The 19,391-nt window shown below is 41.2% G+C and overlaps 1 protein-coding gene across 1 annotated transcript; it reads right to left on the bottom strand.

The window, feature by feature from the left end:
* Nucleotides 1-601: 601 nt before the first annotated feature.
* Nucleotides 602-17,740, bottom strand: LOC308663287 (zinc finger protein RFP-like; the record flags this gene model as incomplete). The annotated part of the gene is made up of 7 exons (XM_081319584.1): nucleotides 602-2,147; nucleotides 4,259-4,291; nucleotides 6,457-6,575; nucleotides 10,730-10,752; nucleotides 12,110-12,340; nucleotides 12,916-13,011; nucleotides 17,327-17,740. The coding sequence occupies 7 exons, from the start codon at nucleotides 17,738-17,740 to the stop codon at nucleotides 1,633-1,635; spliced, it is 1,431 nt and encodes a 476-aa protein (XP_081175710.1). The 3' UTR covers nucleotides 602-1,632.
* Nucleotides 17,741-19,391: the final 1,651 nt, after the last annotated feature.

The following is a 19,391-nucleotide window of genomic DNA, read 5'->3' as shown; positions in this document are numbered from 1 at the left end:
CCAATAAAACCATAGTTCCCTTCTCTACTTTTTGGCAGACAAAGTTGTTTGCTAGGTTTGTCAGGAATCTGTTTGATCTTCCACTTGGTGCAGAGTTTGTCTCCCAGTTGATGTCAGGGTAAAGTCCCCCATTACTATTGTGATGTGCTTCCTACATACCTTAGTTATCTTGACTAGCAAAAAGTTCATCTATTATCTCTGTTTGGTTGGGTGGCCTATAGTATACACCTATGGCAATGTTATTTTTCCCCTTTATATTGACCCAAATGCATTCAAGAGTTTTATCATTGTTGTGCTATTTCTGTAGAGATGTAGTTATTTCTTATATAGAGAGCAACTCCACCTCTTTTATTTGGTCTGTTTCTTTTAAATAATTTAAATCCTTCTAGCTGTGTGTTCCATTTGCAGGTTTCATCCCATCATGTTTCTGTAATGGCAACAATATCATATCTACCCTCATTTACCTGAATTTCTAGTTCACCCTGTTTATTGTTCATACTCTGTGCATTGGTGTATAGACATATATCACATCTATGCTACATGCACTGATAACACTATAATTTTTAGATTGCCGGGGAAAGGGATGTTCTGGATCAATAAACTCACTGTGTCCGTTTAAATATTCCTCCAGAAAATCTGTGAATTTATTGCCAAGTAACTTGGTCTCTTTTTTTGATGGATGGAAACCATCTTTTTTACTTTTCATTGGTTCAGCTACAGACATCGTGACTAATATAACCAAAGCCTTCCCCTTTACACCACTCCTTTAGCCACATATTGAATTCTGCTATATGCTGGCCTTTTCCACTTTGTTCCTTATACACTGGTAAAACCTCTGAAAAAGTAGGCCTACAGCCTATCCTGCTAAGTTCCTGCCCCAAGCTCTGGAAATCATTCTGCAGAGAGAGTATCTCTTTTGGGGACAGATCGTTAGTGCCAAGATGTACAATAGCATCCACATCACATTCCTTGCTGGCATTCTTGACTACCTTAAAATATGCTTCTTGTCCCTACTGGCAGTAGCACTAGATGAGTATAAAAAGTAGATAAGTAATATATAAAAAGGCAGAAACAGTACTAGCATTTGTAAAAAAAAAAAAGCCTATGATGCTGTAAATCTTACATTGAGTCTAATATTTGCTGAAGCCCTGCTAGAGTTTGTTGGGATTATGATTGTGTATATTTAAAAGGAAACAGAAAAAAATAAAGAAAAAAAGGGAAAGAAAATAGAATATATTGAATTATGGGAACCTACACAATCACTGATTGCAACTAAACTTTAAAGAAACAAGCAGGATACATAAATGGGAAGGAGAGCTGTGACGGAGATCTAAAACCCACGATTTATGGGTTTAGCCGTAAGAAAAAAGTATCCTTAATATTGATACACTTGAACACATAACATTAAAGCCTATAAAGCTCCTACAGGGCACCTCATTTTTTAGATTGATTGACTGACCCATTCTTTCAATTTCCAAAGCTACACAACCGCAAGCAACTCAGTGCGGCATCCAACACTAAAGGAAGGTGTAGTAGCCAAAAGCTAAGGAACCTCTGATTTAACAGCTTTCAGGGACTACAGCTTAGCAAATAGGGATTTTTCCAAAGTATTGTCTATGGATTCCCGTTATTTTAGGGGAGTGTTATGCAGGCGCCATCACGCAAAAAGAAAGAGGGCAGAAGGGTCTCTCCAACCAAGGAAATGTCCGAGAATGTATGAAGCAGAGCTGCGGTCCTGGCATCAAAAAAATTTGCTTGTCTCCCTTCGCAGTTCAGAGAGATGCGGATCCTTGTGGGCTTCTCAGTCAGGACCAGTTCAGTGCATACTGATGGAGAGAAGATCCAGTATTTCCCTTCCCATAACTCAATCTGCCAGTGCCTGGTCTGCAAATCAACATTTTTTACGTTCAATGGCTTGTTGGCAACCCCTACACGCCATCCAGCCGTATCTCCTACAATAACTTTCCAGAAATGTCTTCCTGTTGAGAACCACTGACAGCCAAGGACATAACGATTATATTCACATTTCTTCCAGTTTGCGGCAGGATATATTGGTTTAACTGGCTTAACTCCTTTGATGCTTTTGTGATCTTCGGAGATGTCAAGATGGCCAGGATGGGCTGTGTCTGGATCCAGCGTTACATTCACTGTAAGGGGGAAGGGAAGGAAGAACAAGAGCTTCAGCTGCAGACCTGATTTTTTGTCTTGACCCCAGAAGTTCAACCCTATAGCCTCTTGTGGGAATGGAGTTCAGTCCCCAAACACCCCCTTCAGGACTGGAAGACTCATTGTTTTTTTTTAAACTAAACCTAAGCATTGCCTGGTCCAGGCTTCTCCAACTTTGGCAACTGTAAGACTTGTGGACTTCAACTCCCAGAATTCCCCTGATGGGGCTGCTAGTGTCCAGGTCCCTGCTCTGCCCCATTTTCCGTAAACACTTGGCTCTCCCACTGTCTTAGTTCCGTCCTCTGTTCACTGCCGGCCTGTTCAGCATCCCTCTGGCCTCTGGCCTTCTACTCCCACTCATTCAGGTTGCCTTCGCCAACTGCCAGTCCCCCTTCACAGTTGAGAGAAATGCGGATCCTCATGGGCTCCTCAGTCAGGACCAGTTTAGAGTATACTGACAAAGAGACGATCCTATACTTATTTTCCCATTTACAAACGTGCCAGTGTCTGGTCTGCTCATCAAGATTTGTTACGCTCACCGGAATGCTGGTCACCCCTACACCCCATCCTATTCTATTGCTTACAATAACTTCCCAGGAATGACTCCCTGTTGAGAAGCTCTGACAGCCAAGGACATATGGATAATGTTCAAATCTCTTGCTGTTTGGGGAAGGATATATATATTTTTAACTGGCTTAATTCCTCTGGCGCTTTTTTCATCTTCGGGGATGTAAAGGTGGTCAAGATGGGTTGTGTATTGATTTAGACTTACATTCACTGCAAGGGGGGAAGGGAAGGAAGGAAGAACAAGAGCTTAGGCTGCAGGCCTGGTTTGTGTCTTGACCTCCAATATATCAACCCTACGGCCTCCACTCTGAAAGGAGTTCAGCTTCCAAGACTGGAAGATTCACTGATTTTATGAATGGCACATTGCCTTGTCTTTCCAAGCCTTCATGGTGCTTCACCCCATTCTAATATCCCTGCATATCAATCTCTTTAATTTCCATCTTGCGGGTGGGGAGATTGGGATGGGGAATGAAGAGTGGTTGGCTTTGTCTTCACTGAGTTCCTGGGAGGGCCAAGGTGGGAACAGGGACTTTTATCTGGAGCTTTAATACAGAAGATCAGGCAGAGCAAGAGGCTGCCATGTTTCAATTCTGAACGGGCAGAGTCAGAGGGATCCCCCACAGGTAACCTGGGGCACATGACGGAATGTGAGGAAGCAAGAAAGTCCAGTTACCTTGTGAAAAAAGCACCTTTGAGACATCACTGGTGCTCCAACATTGCTATTTGCTCTGACCCAAAGGACTTAATTTCTCTGCTCCCAAAGACCTGGTGTCTCACCAATTTATAATCAGGCAGTAAAATCAAGAGGATGTTATTAGCCTGGCAGGAATTCTATATTCTTTTTCAGTCCCAGCCCATATTTTCCCATTTATGCAAATATTTCATTCTACACTAAGACTGGATTTTATATTTATATTTACTGTATTATGATAGTCTTTAAGGCATTTAATCCTATACTTCTTTTCTTTGTCACTCTTTATATGGAAAGGAATGCAATAGAAGAATAGAATAGAATAGAATGGAATAGAATGGAATAGAATGGAATAGAATGGAATAGAATAGAATAGAATAGAATAGAATAGAATAGAATAGAATAGAATAGAATAGAATAGAATAGAATAGAATAGAATAGAATAGAATAGAATAGAATAGAATAGAATAGAATAGGAGGAAGACAAGAGAAGAGGAGAGGAGAGGAGAGGAGAGGAGAGGAGAGGAGAGGAGAGGAGAGGAGAGGAGAGGAGAGGAGAGGAGAGAAGAGAAGAGAAGAGAAGAGAAGAGAAGAGAAGAGAAGAGAAGAGAAGAGACTTCTTTATTGGCCAAGTGTGATCACACACAATGTCTTTGGTGGATAAGCTCACAGTGTACATATAAATAGCAAGTAATAACTCATAAATAATAAATCATTAAGTTTACTGTCTTCAAGGTATCTAATCTTATGCTTTTTTTCTTTGTCACTCTACTGTACAGCATTCCTCTGAAAACAGCAAGCGATATATAAGAGATTCTTATAACTCATATTTACCTTCCTGGAGTTGAAGTCCACTTTCCAGAGTATCTGTGTAGAGACAGAGGTCATATAAAGGTTATGTAGAGGCCGTGTGCAGCAAACTGCCACGCCTCAGTACCTGTTTACCTCATATGTCTATGAGCTCACCCTAATGAGCACCACCAGGCACCATCAAGATATGTGAGACTCTACCCTGGCTGGGATGTTCTTAAAGATTGACAAGGAGAATACACCAATAACGATGCTGTTGCTATATACTCTTTGCTGCTTGTTAAAACTGTATAAAAAGCAATAAACTCTGCGTAGGCAGACAGACATTTGGGACACCCTGCTATGACTGGTTTCTGAATCCATCAATCTGGAGAAGAAAAGGAAGGGATTCAGCATCTCATCATTGGAACTGGAGCAACAGAAGGGCCTCCCTACAGAAACCCTGCTTTCCTTTGCAGGATCCCATCTGGGGTCAGTCACCAGGACGAGAGGTTTTGTCTTCCGGGCTCTTGCTGGAGCCTGTCATCAGCGAATTTACTGTTTTGTGTATGGTATTTATAGTGTCTCTGTGTGTGGCTTTTTAGACAGACAGACACTATAAATACCGTGCACACACTCTGCTAGAGAGAAATTCCCTGAACATGGGCTCCAGGGAGAGACCGAAAGCCCAGAAGACAAAAATTCTCATCCCGGTGACCGACACGGAATAGAATAGGAATAGAATTGAATTGGAAGGGACCTTGGAGGTCTTCTAGTCTAGCCCCCTGCTCAAGCAGGAAAACCTATACCGTCTCAGACAAGTGACTGTCCAGTCTCTTCTTAAAAATCTCCAGTGATGGAGCGCCCACAATTTCTGGGGGCAAGCTGTTCCACCAGTTAATTATCCTCACTGTCAGGAAGTTTCTCCTTAATTCCAGGTTGCTTCTCTCTTTGATCAGTTTCCAACCACTGTTTCTTGTCCTGCCCGCTGATGCTTTGGTGAATAATGTGACCCCCTCTTCTTAGTAGCAGCCCCTCAAATACTGAAACTCTATCGTATTTATCGTATATTCGTTTCATTCTTGTTTGCTTTCCTTGGCCTCAAATCAGGAAATAAGGAAAGCTGCATGTCAGAATGTCATTAGTGGCTATATCTATTCTGTCAGATACAAATATATTCTACTATATTATATACAGGTAGTCCTCAACTTATAACCATTAATTTAATGATTACTCAATGTTACAATGGCACTAAAAAAAACTTATAACCAGTTCTCATACTTACGACCGTTCCTGCATCCCCAGGCACATGATCAAAACCCCAGCACTTGACATCCAGCATGTATTTATCACGGCTACAGCATCCCATGGTTGTGGGATTGTCCTCTGCAACTTTCCTGGGGAGCTTCTGACATGCAAAGTCAATGCGGGAAGCCAGATTTGCTTAACAACCACACGATTCACTTGCCTGCAGTGATTTTCTTAACAACGATGGCAAAAGGGGTCATAAAGTAGAGCACAACTCACTTAACAACTGAAATTGTAGTCATAAGTCAAGGACTACTTGTACATATTCCATAATATTTAGTGGAAGCTTATTCAGCTTCCCCAGTGATCAGTGAATATCGATTTGGGAAATAAAGAATACAGGTAGCCCTCAACTTATGACCACAACTGAGCCCAGAATTGATGTTACTAAGTGAGGATTTTGTTAAAGTCAAAGTTATGACTTTTCTTGCCACATTTGTTAAGTGAATCGCTGCAGTTGTTAAATTAGTAACACAGTGGTGAAGTGAATCTGGCTTCCCCGTTGACTTTGTTTGTCAGAACGTGACAAAAGATGACCCCAGGATACTTCAACCATCATAAATATGAACCAGTTGCAAGCATCCGAATGTAAATCACATGACTGTGGGGATGTCATAAGTGCGAAAAATGGTCCTAAGTCAGTGCCGTTCTAACTTCCAACAGTCAGTAAATGAACTGTTGTAAGTCAAGGACTACCTGTAAATGGTCAGCTATGACTGGCTAATGGTTTCCTCATCTTTAACGGGACAACCCAAGGAGCTCCTGTTCCCCATCCTGGTGCCAAGAAACAAGGCCTTTCCCCAGAGAAATGAAGGTGTCCTTTCAACCGATCCTGACATCGATCACTCTTTGATCCCCCTGACACTGACCAAGAATCTCTTTTGGATGCTATGGGGTCAAAAATCCAGCGTAAAAACTCGGCGGCCGTTTTTTACCTTTGAATTTTTTCATGACACTTTTCAGAAGCACAGTGATATCACTGTAATCCCAGATTGTCCACATTGGGTCTACAAGTAAATCCATGGGATTCTCATATGCTTCCTTCACCTGGTACCTGGCAAGAAAAAAAGAACAATGTTTATCATCCTCTCAATGGAAGCAGCTTTCTAAAACATCAGATGGTGCTTGAGGATTGGCTAGCTACAGGATCCAGTCTGAGTTGGTCACCGGGACCAGAGGTTTATTCTTCCAAGCTTTTGGACTCATGCTGGAGCCCATTCTCTCTCTCCACAATCTGTACACTGGGCTGCTCGAAATTTATAATGAAGCATTGTCAGAAGCAAAGGTACTTAAAACATGGACAGAAGTGAATATAACATTGATACCTACTCTAATTCACTACAAATAAAAAACTACAGGCCAATATCGTTCTTAAATATAGATTACAAAATCTACGCTTCAATAATAGCAGAGCTACTGAAAAGGTTTTTAAATGACTTTATACACATAGATCAGAATGGATTTCTACCTAAGAGGCAAATTAAAAATAATACGCGGATGATCTTGAATACATTGGAATACTACGAGATGCACCCTGGAAAGCAAATGGCACTGATCTTCCTTGACGCACAGAAGGCATTTGACAATGTGAACTGGCAATTTATGCTTTTACAATTAAAGTACATAGACTTTGGAGATAAATTTATTAACACGATTAAGGCAACATATCATAAACAAACAGCAAAGGTGCTTATAAATGGGGACTTGACAGAGATCTTTAATATAACTAAGGGTACGAACCAAGGATGTCCCTTATCTCCATTGTTATTTATTTTAACTTTAAAGGTGTTAAACAGAAATATTAGGCAAGACAGTTGAATAAAAGGCATGAAAATAAAGGAGGAGTATAAACTACAGGCATTTGCTGATGATTCCGTGTTTACTTTATAAGAACCACAGGAAACAGGACCTAAACTAATTGAGAAAATAGAAGAATACGGTGCAGTGGCAGGATTGAAAATAAACAGAGAAAATTAAAATATTAGTTAAAAACTTTACAGATAAACAGAAAAGAGAATTTGCCAAGATGATGGGTATGCAAACTGCAAAGAAAGTTAAATATCTAGGAGTTCAATTAACAGCAAGATGTGTAACTATCAAAGAAGATAACTTTGATAAATTGAAAGCGCAAATTAAAGTAATTTGGAAAATTGGAAAAACCTACAATTATCCTTGTTGGGCAGAATAGCTACAATTAAGATGAATATTTTGCCAAGATTATTGTACCTGTTTCAGACAATTCCAATAAGACTAGGAAAAAAATACTTTGAAGAATTAAATATTAAAATTTATATGGCAAGGCAAAAAATCAAGAATAAACGTAAAAATGTTGTTGTTGTTAGCTGCGAAGTCGTGTCCGACCCATCGCGACCCTATGGACAACGTTCCTCCAGGCCTTCCTGTCCTCTACCATCTTCTGGAGTCCATTTAAGCTCACGCCTACTGCTTCAGTGACTCCATCCAGCCACCTCATTCTCTGTCGTCCCCTTCTTCTTAGAGGAGGCTTTGGCCTTCCATATTCGGAGCTATATTATCAAGCATTGTTACTCACATGGATGAAAAATAGATTAATCTGAGGAACATAAGATTGTTGACACTGGAGGATCATGATGGCACACGTTTTTATGGTATGGGAAGAGTGATATACGTAGCTACTTTCAAAGACATTATATTAGGAATGCATTACTGCTAGTATGAAATTTTTTAAACAACAACAGTATTTGAAAATACCAGTCTGGTTGTAAAGTTGAGTGCTGCCACATGATCGCTCACTTAATGACCTCAATGCTTAGCAAAAGAGGTTCCAGTTCCCATTATTGTCTTAAGTTGAAGACTACCTGTACTAGTTGCAAGGGAAGCTGAATACGAACTGAAGATGAATATGAATCAGAAGTGTAATCTGCTACAAAAAGATGCAGGAACAGAGGCAAAGTTTCCAAATCAGGGTTTGTGCTACTTACGCTTTGTTCTGGACTGAAGGGTTGAGTTTTGTGTACCACACATTAAAAAGTATTGTAGAAGGGGCTGAAAAGAGAAGAGCAACAAGCTGACTAGAAGAAGCTCTTCGAAGTGATATTGAAAGTAAATGTTTAGCCTTGAGCAGAGAAAATTCAGAGGGAACATTAATATTGGAATCAACAACTAGGGTTCAAAATACAGGATATCATAAAAAACAGACTAGAAACACAAGTTAAGATAGGCAAGAAAATGGTGGACTGCCTGTTTCTGTTTAGCAGCGGAACAGTTGAGGGATTCGGAATGCCGAGCCCTTCAGCTGAATTTCTTTCTGTTCGGGGACCCTAAATGGGCCAGGAGCCACCCCGGAGAGGTGGCATGAAGGAAGGAAGTTCCAGGGACCTAGGAGAGACGGCGGTCTCCCCGAACGGTCGAGAAGCCTTCCAGAAACCAACAGAAGAAAGGCTAGCCTAACGTCCATCTAGCCCAAGCTGCAAACAACGGAAGTCAAAAGCTCTACTTTAAGCAGATTGTAAACATTTGATAAAATAGATCACAACCTACTACTTGATAAGATAGAAAAATGTGGGTTTGACAGCATCATCACCAGATGGATTCGTAGCTGGCTGACCGGCTGTACTCAGCGTGTGGTCCTCAATGGAACTGCATCTACATGGAGGGAAGTGTGTACTGACTCTGTCCTGGGCCCAGTGCTCTTCAACATCTTCATCAATGATTTGGATGAGGGGATAGATGGGGAACTTACCAAATTTGCAAATGGCACCAAGCTGGCAGGAATAGCCAACACTCCAGAAGACAGGCTTAAGATACAGAAGGATCTTGGTAGACTTGAACACTGGGCGCTATCTAACAAAATGAAATTCAATGGTGAAAAAAGTAAGGTTCTACATTTAGGCAACATATAAGGAACGGTTGTTGGAATTGGGTATGTCTAGTTTAATGAAGAGAAGGATGAGGGGTGACATGATAGCAGTGTTCCTATATCTCAGGGGTTGCCACAAAGAAAAGGGAGTCAAGCTATTCTCTAAAGGACCTGTGGGCAAGACAAGAGGCAACAAATGGAAACTAACCAAAGAGAGAAGCAACCTAGAACTAAGGAGAAATTTCCTGATAGTTAGAACAATTAATCAGTGGAACAACCTACCTCCCGAAGCTGTGAATGCTCCAACACTGGAAGTTTTTAAGAAGAGACTGGACAGCCATTTGTCTGAAATGGTATAGGGCAGGGGTAGGCAATCTCAGCTCTTTTATGACTCATGGACTTCAACTCCCAGAATTCCTGAGTCATAAAATAGCCAAGGTTGCCTGCACCTGGTATAGGGTTTCCTGCTTGAGTAGGGGGTTGGACTAGAATAATAATAATAATAATAATAATAATAATAATAATAATAATAATAATAATAATAATAATAATAATAATAATAATAATAATAATAATAATAATAATAATAATAATATAGAAAATGCTAAATGATCTTGTTAATGAAAATGAGTGATAAATCCTGAGGACAGATAATCTAGTAGCAAAAGGGGTTCTTATAATAATTATAATGGGATCAGTAAATAGACAAAGTGATAGAAAATGAAGAAGCTAAAGTGGTTTGGGACTTTAGAATTCAAAGGCAAACCCCTGCTGCTGCGTAACACCCCAGACTTGACAATTATTGATGAGAAAGACAAAAAAAAGTGGACATGGCACTACCTGGAGACAACAAAATAAAAGAAAAAGGACTGGAGAAAATAACAAAATACAAAGATCTGCAAAGAGAAGTAGGAGGACTGTTGCAAAAGAAAGCAAAGGTAGCGCCAATAGTAAGACGCCTTGGCTGTAAACCCAAAACATCTGGAGCACCACTGAAACAGCATCGGCACTGACAAAACCACTATCAGACAATTGCAAAAGGCAGCCTTACTTGGATCAGCTTACATCCTACAATGATACCACTACATCTGTCTATCCTTGGGAAGGACTCAATAGATGGATAAAAATACCAAACTCAATCTAATCATCTAGATGACTGTGGGACCAACCATAGTAATAATTCACCTTATCAAATATTGCTAATTATATTGTGTTGAGGTTGTCTGGGGAAATATTTACGAGGCTCTGAAATACAATACATTTGTCTTTAAATTAAATTACTGACAAATACAAACAGAACTTTCCAAAATAGGAAAACTGCTGGAGGAGCTGCAGATCTCTCAGACTGTAAAGAGGGTGGATTCACTTACTTCTTCAAGATGCTTCCAATGTCCTAAAAAAAGAGAGACAAAGCACGGAAAGGAGCCATTTCTATGCAGTTACATTCTTAAAATTCATAATTGTTTGAAACCAGATACAAACTGACATGTAATTAAAAAGTACTTTTTTTCTTTAAAAAACATTGCTTTTTCCCCCCCAGCTGCTCACCGTTTTTTAGAGATGCATTGTTTTTGCTATTATGATTATGATTAGGAGCAATAAAGATGATAAGGGCTCTGGAAGCCAAACCGTACAATGAATGGCTAAGGGAACTCAGTATGCTTAGGTTAACAAAGAGACACGACAGCCATCTTCCAATACTTGAAAGACTGTCATAGGGAAAGGGGCATCAATTTACTCTCTGTACCACCAGAGGGCAGGACAAGAAGCAAGGGCTGGAAGCTCATCAGAAGGAAATCCAATTGAGAAATAAAGAATTTCCTGACATTGAGAACCATTAATCAATGGAATGGCCTGCCTCCCCAAGTTGTGGGTGCTCCATCACTGGAGGCTTCCAATAATAGATTGGACAAACATTTGTTTGGGACGGTATAAGGACTCCTGCCTTGGCCAGAGGATTGGACTAGAACAGGGCTTTTCAACCAGTGGTACGGGTATCACCTGTGGTACATTCGTACCTGGAAGGTGGTATGGGACCATCCTAGAAAAGTGGTAGCAGAGGAGGGGAATGAGCTGAAGCAGTGGCAGCACCGCACAAACCTGAGCAAGAGATGGCTGGAGCTGCAGGGCTGTCTGGGCTCAGTGGAAGCGCCAGGATCAGCGCCAGGCTCCAGCTGGAGCTCGGCGCTGATCCTGAAGCGTCGATCAGCTGGAATGTTGCAGCATCTCCAGGGTCTTGAGATTTACATTCAGATGCTTGGCAACTGATTCATATTTATGACGGTCACAGTGTCCCAGGGTCATGTGAAGTGACCAAAACCTGCTGCAACCACCCAGCAGATGGCGGGGGGGAATAAAACCAAACAGTCTCTACGCCACTCCTGCTGCTAACCCTCAACAGAAATGCTCACAACAATGAAACCTTGGAGAGGAGGAAGAGCGCCGCCGGGTGGGCAGGCAGGTGTCTTGCTCGGCTGTGGCTTGGGGGGCATTTTTTGTGCCATTCTAACTTCGAACAGTCACTAAGCAAACTGTTGTAAGTCGAGGACTACCTGTACTTCATCACTTTTTTCCTTTTTTTTTTTTTGGTCATCAAGTTTTTGACACCTTGTGAGGCGACTGGTGGTACTCAGATGTTGCCATATCCTAAAAGTGGTACAATGGCTGAAAAAGTTGAAAAGTCCTGGACTAGAAGACCTCCAAGGTCCCTTCCAGCCCTGTGAGTCTATGATCTCCACTTCCTGCCTGACCTGTAAGAGTTTGCTGGCTGGCTGCTGATGCTTCTCTTCTATCTCCTGGATGAGATCGTCAAGAGAGCACAGTTCCTCCATGTGCTTGGCCAAACCTTTCTCCTTTATAGCCATAATCTCCTTCTCCGTCTCTTCCATTCTAGCCAACAGAAGCTTCTCCTGTCCTTCTAACCAGAGTTGTAGTTCTCTGAATTCAGCCACTATATTTTTTCTCTCTTTTTTGATGAGGTCCTAGAACAAGAAGACAGAAAAAGCAAAAGGAATATTTTTGTTTTTATTTTTACTTAATTATATTTATTTATTTTATTATAATATTAAAACAGATTCCCTGAAGAGTCCTGAAATGAGATGGGAGAAATTCCTAGGGAGAAAAAAATTTTTTTGACATCAACAAACACAGGAGGAAAGGTTTCTAAAAACCAAAAAAAAAAGGCTCAAGTTAAATGATCTCTCATGAAAATTTTCTTGGCAATCAGGATTTCCAGAAAAGTAGACAGAAAAATGTTTGATTTCACATTTGTTTCAATAAGATGAAATACGGTCTGCATTAATTTATATGCAAACCAAACCCACTTTATAAAACATGGCTCATGTGATAGGTGCCCTTAACCCAACTGTGACTCATTCAGCCAATGGTGACATCCCAGTCAAAGATACAGTCCCCAGGCTAAAAACAAGTTCTGTGCCCACCATTGTCTTTAGCTGGAATTTTATTTGTACTTACAGTCTGCCTATTATTAAAGATGGCAGACTGGGTTTTCCTTCCTATTAGCTCAGAAGCTTCTCACCGTTGGATCGATACTTACAAGCATCTCCTGAACTCTTTGCTCTGTGTCCGTTTTATATGTAGCTATTTCTTCTTTGTCCTCCTTCTGAGCCTTCAGGCAATCCCCAACCTTGATCTGAAGAGAAAATACAAGTTCTGAGTTTCTTTTCTGTAAAGAGTTACATCTGAGGGAAGACCCAGTTAGAAGATATATGCCACCGTCATAGATACATGGCAGTTGCCAAGTGTCCAAATTTTGATCATGTGACCACAGGGATGCAGCAACGGTCGTAAATGTAAAAAATGGTTGCAAGTCACTTTTCCCATTGCCATCGTAACTTTGAACAGTCATTAAACGAATTGTTCTAAGTCGAGGACTACCTGTAATGGCAGGAAAGTGAGCTGCCTGAGTCACCTGAGAAGCATCACTGAGAAACAAAAGCTTGGGCTGGGATGGCTTCGGCCTGACCCACCAGGAGTGTTTTTCAGGGTCTGCACTCAAAGACTGTGGAGGACTCTATGGTGATCTTGCTCTACTCTATAACAAATGTGGAAAGTGAGCTGACAAAGGGTCTCCCTACGCCTACAGGCAATTTCCATCGATAAGCAAGACAATTAGGGAACGTTTTGTCCCATTTTACAACCTTTCTTGCCACAGTTGTTAAGTGAATCACTGCAGATGTTAACTTAGCAACACGGTTGTACAGCGAATCTGGCTTCCCCATTGACTTTGCTTGTCAGAAGGTCACACAATCTGATCACCTGACCCCAGGACACTGCAACCATCATACCAGTTGCCAAGCATCCAAATTTTGATTAGTGACCACAGGGACACTACAATTGTCATAAGTATGAAAAATGGTCATGGGTCACTTTTTTCAATGCTGTCACTAAATGAATGGTTGTGAGTCGAGGACTATGGTAAATCTGTTTTCAAAAAATTGGAGGCACACAGGAGGTGAAGGTCTCAGGTTAGAAAGTTGCAGTTGAGTGTAATAAGACCAGTAACAAATGGTGGGACACGACTGCCCAGCAACAGGAATGTTACAAGAAAGTTAGAAGCACTCTGTAAGAAGGATGCTAGCTGAGGCATGCAAATATAAACTTTGGTAACTTCTAGCTTATTATAATAATAAAACACACAGCCCTTTTGATAAAAAAATCTTATTAGCATAAGTATGCAATGTATGAAGGAGGGTAAAGTAGGGCAGGACATGAAATCAAAACAAACACATGTCAAGGAACCAATGAGTGATTAACTTCCTTAATCTATATATCACTAAACCAAATAAAACTTGAATTGGAAAAATTGAAAAATCTGCCATTGTAGATGTTAGGGAGAATTGAATGTATTATCAAAAATACTTCTTTTATTTCAAACAATACCTACACCTATAAAACTAGAGAAAAATTTTTTTTGAAGACCTGAACTCCTTAATTTTAAAATTTATCTGGCAAGGAAAGAAAGCTAGAATTAAACTGAAAATGTTACAAGAAACTAAGGGGAAATGGAGATTTTGGTTTGCCAGACTGGGTTTTATATTATCAAGCACATAGGTGTTAAAATGGGTAAAAGAATGGATAACCCTCAGACATAAAAGATTGTTGTACTTAGAGGGACATGACTTACAACTTGATTGGCATGCTTTTTATGGTATGGGAAAAATAAAATTCATAAATATTTTCAAAACCACTATATTAGAAATGCATTATCACTAATATGGGGAAATAAAAAGCAAAATATATTTGAAAATTACAGGATGGCTCTCAAAAATGGAAGCATTTATACACCCAAATCTAGTTAGCTTTGAGAAAATATGGACATATAAAGATATTCTAAACTCTGAAGGGAACTTAAAACCTAGACAAGAGATGGTACTGATATATCATAGTGGTCATAATTACAGATACGAGTGAGATATGATAAAGATGTTAATTTGTATGGATTCCATAAACAGCAGACTGTTTGATCAGATACTATTAACCTCTGATGAAAAACTAATTAAGAAAATTTATAATTTTCTACTAAATTTGAAAATGGAAGATGAACAAGTAAAAGAAACAATGATAATATGGGCAAAAATTTTGAGATATAATATAGATTTAAAGAAATGGCAAAGCCTTTGGGAAAGAAATTACAAACGGACAATGTCAACCTCTTATAAAGAAAACTTATATAAAATGTCTTATAGATGGCATGTGCCACCAGCAAGATTAGCAAAAATGTTTAAAAATATGTCAGATAAATGTTAGAAATGTAATAAAAAAACAGGTAGTTATTATCATGTATGGTGGACATGTTAAGCAAGAAAAGATGCTGGGAAAACATGTAAATTTTAAACCTGAACTTTTAAAATTAGGTATAATGCCAGAAAGGCTTGAAAAACGAAGTATATATCTGATTTTGCATGTGATAACAGCAGCAAGACTTATATTTGCACAATATTGGAAACATGAAGAAATACTCATCAGAGGAAGAAATAATTAAAAAAATACTAGACTGTGCAGAAATGGACAGACTTACTTTGAGACTGAAAGAAAAAAAAGAAACAATATTTTCAAACTTGGGACTTATTTTATCAATGGCCGGAGAAACGAACTAGCGATTAGGAATTTAATTTGTATTAGTGAATTATAAACCCAGACAACACTTGTTGAATAAATAATAATAAATAATAATAAGTTGGACTAGTTGGTTGGTATTGCACTAGACTGGGCCTTTATTATCTCACTTTTCAAAATTTCCCAAGCTTCTTGAGTTGTTTTCCCCTTTAGGATTCTCATCCATGGAATTCTTCGCATGGTCTCTCTAAGTTTATTGAAATTAGCTCTTTTAAAGTCCAAGACTCTAGTTTGGCTGTGTTCTATTGCTTGTGCCTCCAGAATGTTGAATTCCAATATTGCATGATCACTTCCCCCCCAAGGTTCCTGTGGCTTCAACACCTTCTATCATTTCATCTCTGTTTGTGAGAATTAAATCCAATATGGCTAATCCCCTAGTTCCCTTCTCTACTTTTTGGGAGAGAAAGTTGTCTGCTAAGTTTGTCAGGAATCTGTTTGATCTTCCACTTGGTGCAGAGTTTGTCTCCCAGTTGATATCAGGGTAATTAAAGTCCCCCATTACTATTGTGATGTGCTTCTTACATACCTTAGTTAGCTGACTAGCAAAAAGTTCATCTATTTCATCTGCTTGGTTGGGCAGCCTATAGTATACACCTATGGCAATGTCATTTTCCCCCCCTTTTATATTGACCCAAATAAGCACTATTGTATTTAAAAAATCAATAAAAACCGCAATCTCTCAACTTTCTTAATCTTAACTGGATCAAATTTGTATTTGTATATGGTTCAGGGGGTCTTGGCTCCGTTAACTGCTTAAGAGCCTTTTGCTCATATTGTGTAGTGGGTTCTTGGAGAACAGGAAGGACGCCAGGCAATGAATACAGCACACGTTCTTTATTTGAGGGTAGACTGTACTGGGGGAATAGGGGTTACCTGAGCCCTATTTATACCTGTCCAGGTACACTTCCAGCCAATAGATTTAAACCTGGCTTTCCCACGGGAAAGGGACGCGGTGGCTCAGTGGGTTAGGACACTGAGCTTGTCGATCAGAAGGTTGGCAGTTTGGCGGGTCAAATCCCATGTGCCACATAGCAGAGTGAGCGCCTGTTACTCGTCCCAGCTTCTGCCAACCTAGCAGTTCGAAAGCACATAAAAATACAAGTAGAAAAATAGGGACCACTACGGTGGGAACTTCGGACCGCCCCCGATCTGCGTTCATTTTGCCGGGACATGAAAACCTGATTTTTTGATCTATCAGGCCTGGACTGAAGGGGTTTTAGCTTTTAATATTGTTTTAATTGTTGGGCTTAATTAATTTAATCTATTTTAATTTTATACTATTTTTATATTGTATTTTATGTTGCCCTGTAAACTGCCCTGAGTCCTTCGGGAATAGGGCGGTATAAAAATTTAATTAATTAATTAATTAATTAACAGCGTTCTGTGTGCCCTTGGCGTCTAGTCATGCTGGCCACATGATCACGGAGACGTCCTCGGACAAGCGCTGGCTCTTTGGCTTTGAATCGGAGATGAGCACCGGCCCCTAGAGTCAGAAACGACTAGCACGCATGTGCGGGGGAACCTTTACCTTCCCGCTGAAACGCTGCTCCTGGCTGCAGCAGTTTAGCTCTAGCGCCACCTGGTGGTATCGGTAGAGCTGTAGCTAGCAGTGTTATTAACCCCTATACATAACAGCTCAAATACTCCAATAAAAATTCCTTGAACTACCGTCTGGTTCTGATCGGCATCTGTGCCAGGCTAAAACCGGTTTGCGGACCACAGAAGAAACAAGTAAAGTAGTTCCAACGTTTGCAAGTAGTTCAAGGATTGCCTGGAAGGCCAAGGATCTGGATGGCCCTCCGCAGGGATTCTCCCTGGCGGATTCCTACCTGGTACTCCTGGAAAGCCTCCTCCGCAGGGATCACCGAGTGGCCCCTGTGCTCTTTGGATCGGTCGCAGACCACGCAGATGAGGGTCTCGTGATCCTTACAAAAGAGCTTGAGGGGTTCCCGGTGCTTCGGGCAGAAGCTCCCTCTTTCCTCGCCCAAAGGACCTTCGCATCGCCTGGCCACTTCCACCAGCCGCGCCAGCTGCCTGTTGGGGAGGACGTTGCGGGGCCCGAAGGTCTGTCTGCACTGGGGGCAGGAAGCCTCCGATTCCGACGTCCCCCAACTGCGGGTCAGGCAGCCCCGGCAGAAGTTGTGGCCGCATTCCGGGATGAGCACGGGGTCCTGGAAATACTCCAAGCAAATGGAGCAGGTAGCTTCTTCCAGGAAATCCTTCAAGGATGCTGCGGCCGCCATCGCCGTCTCCTCCGCCGGGACAAGGAAAGGGAAAAATTTAAGTTTCGCGCCTTTCCCTGCGAATCAGGTGACCGCCTTTGGGCTGTGCCCAGACGGGAAATCGAAACGAAGGACTATTGCTGTGGCGGTCAGCTTCGTTGGCTTCTTAAAGGAGAAGCACAGTATTTTCAAAAGAACAAATTGGACAGAAGCGAATATTTTTGGGACTGAGCCCCCCGATCAGTTATTGATCCAAGCAATAATGCTAAGTAGAAATATGTAGGAAAAAACTTGGGGAAAAAGAAACATCTATGGAACCCACCCACCCCCGATCAATTATAATATGTCCTAGCATCCTGTTAAAAGAGGGGGGGGGAGTTTAAAAAAACTGGGGACAACCGATGTGCTAAGGGAAAAAATATTTGTAAAAAAACCTGGGGGAAAAGAAATATCCATGGGGTGGATTCACGATCAATTTTTATTGATCCAACCAGCTTGTTTAAAGGGGAAAATGCTTTTGAAAAACTAGGAAGAAGGAAACACTTAGGGGACAGGACTGAGTAAAGTTGGCATGAAAGAGACTGGGAGAAATCCTTGATAAATGCCCAAATCCAAGGCTGCAATTGATAGGATGTCTCAGAGACAAAGGAGAACGTAGAAATTATAATCCTTTCTCTTAACTTCTAATATGGATATCTGGCAGAGGAAGACCTGCCTGGCTTGCCCCCTTCCCAGTCAGCCAATCAGGAAAAGCTCTAAACCTGGGCAAAAGTCAACGTGAGGAGGCAGCCTGGGTCATTCCGTGGAAGGGAGACACAAAGAGTACCTTGTAGAATATAGAACACGGGTGTCAATGGCCAGGGTGGGCGTGGCCTACTGGGTGGGCGTGGCTAGAGTGCGTATGGCCTACTGGGTGGGCGTGGCCAGCTCTACATCATTCGCATCAAGGGTGCCTATGGAGGCCTGGGCAGGAGTGGGACAGATCTGAGGGTCTCTGGCAGAAGGAGGGTCTCTGGTCCAGGGCCAAGGCAGTGGGGGCCGCTCCCTCACTGTTTCCAGGATGGCTTCGCGGGCCACATGAAACCACTTGGAGGGTCGGATCTGCCCCCCCCCCCCCGCCTTGTGTTTGACATGGCTGGATTAGTGGAACAACCTGCCTCCAGAAGCTGTGAGTACTCCAATACTGGAAGTTTTTAAGAAGAGACTGGACAGCCATTGGTCTGAAATGGTATAGGGTTTCCTGCCTGAGCAGGGGGTTGGCCTTGTGTTTGAAATGTCTGATATAGAATATGTAGAATGTGGAATGGGATCATTTAAATAACAACAAGAACAATAATAGCAGTGTCTGGAGACAGCAGAATAGGAAGAGAAAGAACTGGAGAAGATAACAAAATACAAAGACATAGAAATAGAACAACTGTTGCAAAGGCAAGTAAGGGTAGCACCAATAGAAATAGGTGCCTTGGGTGCAATCCCAAAAGAACCAGAGCACCAATTGACTTTGACAAATTCGCTATCAGTCAATTGCAAAAAGCAGCCTTAGGTAGGACGATATCTGTAACACCATCAAACATCTAGATCTGCCCTTCCCAGATTCTTGGTAAGGACTCGATATGTAGACAAAAAAAGCTAAATCCAGTCTGAGCATCTGGCTGACTGTGAATGATGATGA

The sequence above is a fragment of the Vipera berus genome (assembly GCF_964194415.1).
Source record: "Vipera berus genome assembly, chromosome: 2".
Lineage (NCBI taxonomy): Eukaryota > Metazoa > Chordata > Lepidosauria > Squamata > Viperidae > Vipera > Vipera berus.
This window is presented reverse-complemented; position numbering and strand designations above follow the sequence as displayed.